The following is a 5,119-nucleotide window of genomic DNA, read 5'->3' as shown; positions in this document are numbered from 1 at the left end:
AGACACATTTTTTTTTTTTTTTTGAGTAACGACCGAATCAGTGGATCCAGCAGAAACTTCCATATCTGGAGATTTTTATTTAGTGATTATTATATAGTGAAGAAGCATTTGCGTTGCGTCAGGGTGAATTTGATTGAGAGAGAGAGAGAGAGAGAGATCTGATTTTGGTGGATCTGTTTCAATCAAAATGGCGAGGAAAGGGTCGAGTATAAGATTATCGAGTTCGAGGATATCTTCGCTTTTGCTCTCAATGTTTGCAACTTTTGCTTCCTTCTATGTAGCTGGCCGGTTAGTTCTGCATTTTTGATCCCATCTCTAACAAAAAAAAATACTACTTGTGTTCCTCTGATTCTTATCTTTGTTTGTTTTTAATTGCTTCTAGTTTATGGCAAGAATCACAAACTAGGGTTCATCTAGTCAAGGAGCTCGATAGAGTAACAGCACAGGTTAGTATTGTATTTGGATGTCACTTTCATCACAGTAGTGAGTATTTGGATGTCACTTTTCTTGGAATCTTTGTTTGGTGTAATGTACTTGAATGCTTATTATTATACTGTTCTTTTTTTATATGGGGTTTTAGGGTAAATCTGCTATATCAGTGGATGATACTTTGAAGATCATAGCTTGCAGGTAAAAATTATGGTACTTTTGTTCGATTTGATTTCCTTGTTTTGTGTATCCATGGAATTTTTGTTGAATACATGTTTTTCTTTCTAGGGAACAGAAGAAGACGCTAGCAGGTCTTGAGATGGAACTAAGTGCAGCCAGGCAAGAAGGTTTTGTTTCGAAAAGTCCTAAACTTACTGATGGAACTGAAAATAAGAAAAGACCATTAGTGGTTATTGGTATAATGACGAGTTTGGGTAACAAGAAGAAGAGGGATGCAGTCCGTCAAGCATGGATGGGTACGGGTAAGGTTTCTTCTCCTTATCCATGTTTTTTTTGTAAGAAGTGCCAGTCTGTTATTTCCCAGATGTTGTTAGCTTAGCACTGTCCTTTTATTGCAGGTGCATCACTTAAAAAACTCGAAACTGAAAAGGGTGTGATTGCGCGGTTTGTTATTGGAAGAAGGTTTGGATTTGGTTTATCACTCGTTGATTTATCTATGCCTTTTATTGATGATTTATGCGGTACTGGAATCTTGTTTTGAAATGTTGTTTTTGTGTTGTGTAGTGCAAATAAAGGGGACAGCATGGACAAGAGCATTGATACTGAAAATAGTCAAACTGATGACTTCATTATTCTCGTATGTGTTTTCTGACTCTCTCTCTATATTATTACCTCAAGCACTCATTTACCAGCTCCTGTGTTATACAATTGAGAGCTTGGTTATTTATTGACTTCCAGGATAATGTAGTTGAGGCACCTGAGGAAGCTTCTAAGAAGGTAAAACTGTTCTTTTCCTATGCAGCAGATAGGTGGGATGCACAGTTTTATGCAAAGGCCATCGACAATATCTATGTAAATATAGGTAAGTTAATACTAAAAAGAGTATTGTACAGCCGGAACCTTTTGGTTGTTTGTGTTGTATGGAGTGATTGGAAATATGGATAGTTGATTGTTTATGTCATTCTTCTTGGGGTTCCAAAAGTTTTACACTCTCGAGATAGACGCAAAATCCCTGGGTGGTGGGTATGGTGGTTTAGTTAAATTGAGAAGTTCACAGTTAGAATTATTATTAGGCTGTGAAATACAGTGGAGGATGTTCTTGCAATATTTTTCCATGCCACTCTAAAGGTCTTTTATCCCTCTGTTGTAATAGTTCTAACTTCTAAGGTCAAAGAGTTTCCATGTAAGCATTTTGCTGACATGATTATGTGCTATGAATGTAATTATTTCAATGCAGATGCTCTTGGAAGTACACTTGCAGCACATCTGGAAAATCCACGGGCTTACATCGGCTGCATGAAATCAGGCGAAGTTTTCTCAGAACCGTGAGTCAGCACCACTAGGACAATTAGGACCGTCAGGAAGTTCAGTCTGATGTAATCTTAACATAAGTTTTGCTTTTCTGGCAGGAACCACAAATGGTATGAACCAGAATGGTGGAAGTTCGGTGACAAGAAAGCGTAAGTTATACAAATAATCATAGCAATGCCTTGACTAGATTCATTTCTTCCTTATGAGTAAGAACCACCTGTTATTGTTTCATTTATCTTGCAGATACTTTCGCCATGCTTATGGGGAGATGTATGTTATAACGCATGCATTAGCTAGATTTGTATCAATCAATAGGTCAGTCTTTTCAACTCTCAGTTACATGTAATGACTCATATCTTTTAAATGCTCACGCAAACAGAGAAATAGAATGAAACTGAGGTTTTGTGTTGTTTGTTATGTATGATGATGGTGAATGGATGGTGACAGAGACATTCTTCATTCGTATGCTCACGATGACGTCAGCACAGGTTCATGGTTCGTGGGTCTTGATGTTAAACATGTAGATGAAGGAAAGTTCTGCTGTTCTGCGTGGTCCTCAGGTATATGACTTAGGTTCTACTGCTTATGAACTTGATTTATTTCATTATATTGTTTGCATGTATCTAAACTATTTCCATACGTTTCAGAAGCTATATGCGCAGGAGTGTAGTAGAACCAAAGACAAATCCAAGTGTGAGGCTTTGCTCTTTGATGCTTATAGAGAAACAAAACACAAATGATATTTGTATGAAAATGGCTAATTACACAATATTCTCTCTGTATTCTAAACTTGCCATTTTCTTGGTCATTCCATTATACAAAGTCTAAAATTTTGGATGTGGGCGAGAGATATTCTCACCAACCAAATAAAACCAAGTGAAACCACAAATCATCCATTTTTTACACAAGTAAAACCAAATATCTATACTTTGTCAGTCTTGGTGTTATCAAATTTGATGTTTACTATATAGAATAAAAGAAGTCGAAAGCCAAATCAGGAAGAACCATGTAGCAAATGTGCCAATGCCTTTTCAGTGTCATTCTCAAACATGAAGAGAGCGTCTGCAACAGAGTTTGTTGGAAAACCCATCTCCCGTATTGCTGTGAACCCATTTGCAAATTCTTGAACCTGAAACGCGTTAAAAACTGTGATTAGCTTCTCCTTTGGGGGAAAAGAATGAAGAAGCAAGATGTGGCAATTCAAAGATCCACAAATTTAACTGGCGGTTTGATCACGGTTTTAAACTATGGACTCAAGAGTATATCTGACGCTATAAACACTACTTAGAATCAGTGTAGCTTACCTAGCTAATACAAGAATAGAATGTGTAAAAAGAAATAAGATAAAAGCACCTTAGTGGGATTATCACCATAGTTTGCAACTGCTATGTTAACAGCTTCTCGGTTGAGCCCAGCATATTTCATCGCTACAGGATCTACACCCTGCATTAGGAATCCCTTATTAACAATAACAAATGCAGATAGAGCTAGTGTAAATCCCAAGGATCATACACTGTAATGCAAAAACAAATCTACTCTGCTAGTTACATTCACAATAAATGATCCACACTTGTTCTTCCTCCACTCTCACATTGATACTACACATTCGTGCCATAAATCACTTCAGAGTAACTCTACAAAGCTTCTAATTTGTTCCATTGATGATTCAAACTTGGTCGTACTATAGAGAACACACTGATACTACTACACTTTGTTGCCACTAACTCAATTCTAATAAACCTTCCATAGAATTTGAAAGAGAGCCTTACCACTGAAGACGACGATGGTTCTGGAAACTTAGCCGGTGGTGGATTATCGGTTCCAAATTTACTCCAATCTGGATTATCTTTCTCCGCCTCCGCAAGAACTTTCCTCTCTAAACCGAAATCGAACTGAAAACTACTCCGATGAATCTCTCCGACTCGAGGCAACAACTGAGGCTGCAAAAGTTTGTATAAACTACTTCATAATCTACAATCACAGGGTTAAAAGATCAAAAACAGTGGCAAATTCAAACATGATCATTCATACCGGTGGAGTAATCCGATACTCAGGCTTCAAATTCACCCTGATCCCTAATCCAGCTACCAAAAAACCACAAAATCAACGAACGAATCATCAATTTACAAAATCAAAGGCGTTCGTAAAACCTTAAAATTCGAGACCAAGAACGAGACTTTTACATGAGGTTGAAGGAGAAGAGTTATGCTGAAACGAAGGGTTTCTCTCCGGCGGAGGGAAAAATTGTTGGCCGTGACCGATTTGTTGACCAATCTTAGGGTATCCAGAAGGTGCGTAAATAGGATGGTTAGATGGTGGAGAAGGAGATGCTGAGGAAGGTCCGTACATAGGTCGAGGGTACGATGGTCCAGACTTGTTTCTGTAATCGTAGTCCATTGTTGTGTGTTTGTTTTCTAAGTTTGAAAGGATCTCTGCAGGAAGACGAAGAAGACACTAGGAGATGAAGAAGAAGAAGAAGTCTTGAAAGGGTGATGAGATCTGTTTGGATCTGAGGATTTGTTTATCCGTACCTCGATTTTGACTTAATCTTGTTTTTGGTTGACTTTTTCTACCGGGCCTAATAAAAGCCCATTAAAGTTTGACTTCTTTGCCAAAGAACTCTCTCGTGTCTTTCTCTATTCTTTAGATCAGATTAAACATATGAATACACAAACAATGTAACCTTTGTATATGAATGATTACCCAACAATTTCATCAACAGAAATCATTAAGACTACATATCTAGGTGCATAGTGATTGATCCGATCTGAGTCAATGTTTTGGTGCATAGTGATTGATTTAATGGAGGTGGTGTTTAGCTATATGTATTCTCTTAAATCAATGTTTTGGTGCATAGTGATTTGATTGTCATGTGTGTATACATTATAACCGACCATATTTGCGTGTAGTTTTTTTTTTATATATATCATTTTTAGTATTGAGAAGAAGATACAAAACAAGTTCCAAAAAATCAAATCATTAAGCCCATAAAATCACTTTCTCTTGTCTCTTGAAACTTATGATGGAATCCATTCCATCCTAGACCACCAAAAACACAAGCTATGTATGTCGTTCTAACTTCTAAAATTTTAAACATACTCAACGATAATTTTTTTTTGACTTCGGATATGTCCTTTTCCTTTGATCTCATATTCAAAGATTCTTTTCTCGAGTTTGTGTATGGGGGGGGGGGGGGGGG

General features: G+C 37.3%; 2 protein-coding genes across 3 annotated transcripts; one reads left to right on the top strand and one right to left on the bottom strand.

Annotated features, from left to right (window-relative positions):
• On the top strand, nucleotides 9-2,757 carry LOC104761346 (hydroxyproline O-galactosyltransferase HPGT1-like). Of its 2 annotated transcripts, none has more exons than XM_019240569.1 (12): nucleotides 9-288; nucleotides 383-446; nucleotides 581-630; nucleotides 718-911; nucleotides 1,008-1,071; nucleotides 1,174-1,246; nucleotides 1,348-1,471; nucleotides 1,847-1,934; nucleotides 2,019-2,069; nucleotides 2,164-2,235; nucleotides 2,368-2,480; nucleotides 2,571-2,757. In XM_019240569.1, the coding sequence occupies exons 1-12, from the start codon at nucleotides 188-190 to the stop codon at nucleotides 2,588-2,590; spliced, it is 1,014 nt and encodes a 337-aa protein (XP_019096114.1). In that variant the 5' UTR covers nucleotides 9-187; the 3' UTR covers nucleotides 2,591-2,757. The 2 variants fall into 2 exon arrangements, with proteins under 2 accessions (XP_019096114.1, XP_019096113.1); XM_019240568.1 differs by having other exon boundaries at nucleotides 2,568-2,757.
• On the bottom strand, nucleotides 2,682-4,414 carry LOC104761347. The gene is made up of 5 exons (XM_010484423.2): nucleotides 4,104-4,414; nucleotides 3,952-4,004; nucleotides 3,690-3,860; nucleotides 3,274-3,363; nucleotides 2,682-3,049 (listed from the first exon to the last, which is right to left on the bottom strand). The coding sequence occupies exons 1-5, from the start codon at nucleotides 4,315-4,317 to the stop codon at nucleotides 2,915-2,917; spliced, it is 663 nt and encodes a 220-aa protein (XP_010482725.1). The 5' UTR covers nucleotides 4,318-4,414; the 3' UTR covers nucleotides 2,682-2,914.

The sequence above is a fragment of the Camelina sativa genome, chromosome 18, assembly GCF_000633955.1.
Source record: "Camelina sativa cultivar DH55 chromosome 18, Cs, whole genome shotgun sequence".
Taxonomy (NCBI): Eukaryota; Viridiplantae; Streptophyta; class Magnoliopsida; order Brassicales; family Brassicaceae; genus Camelina; species Camelina sativa.
This window is presented reverse-complemented; position numbering and strand designations above follow the sequence as displayed.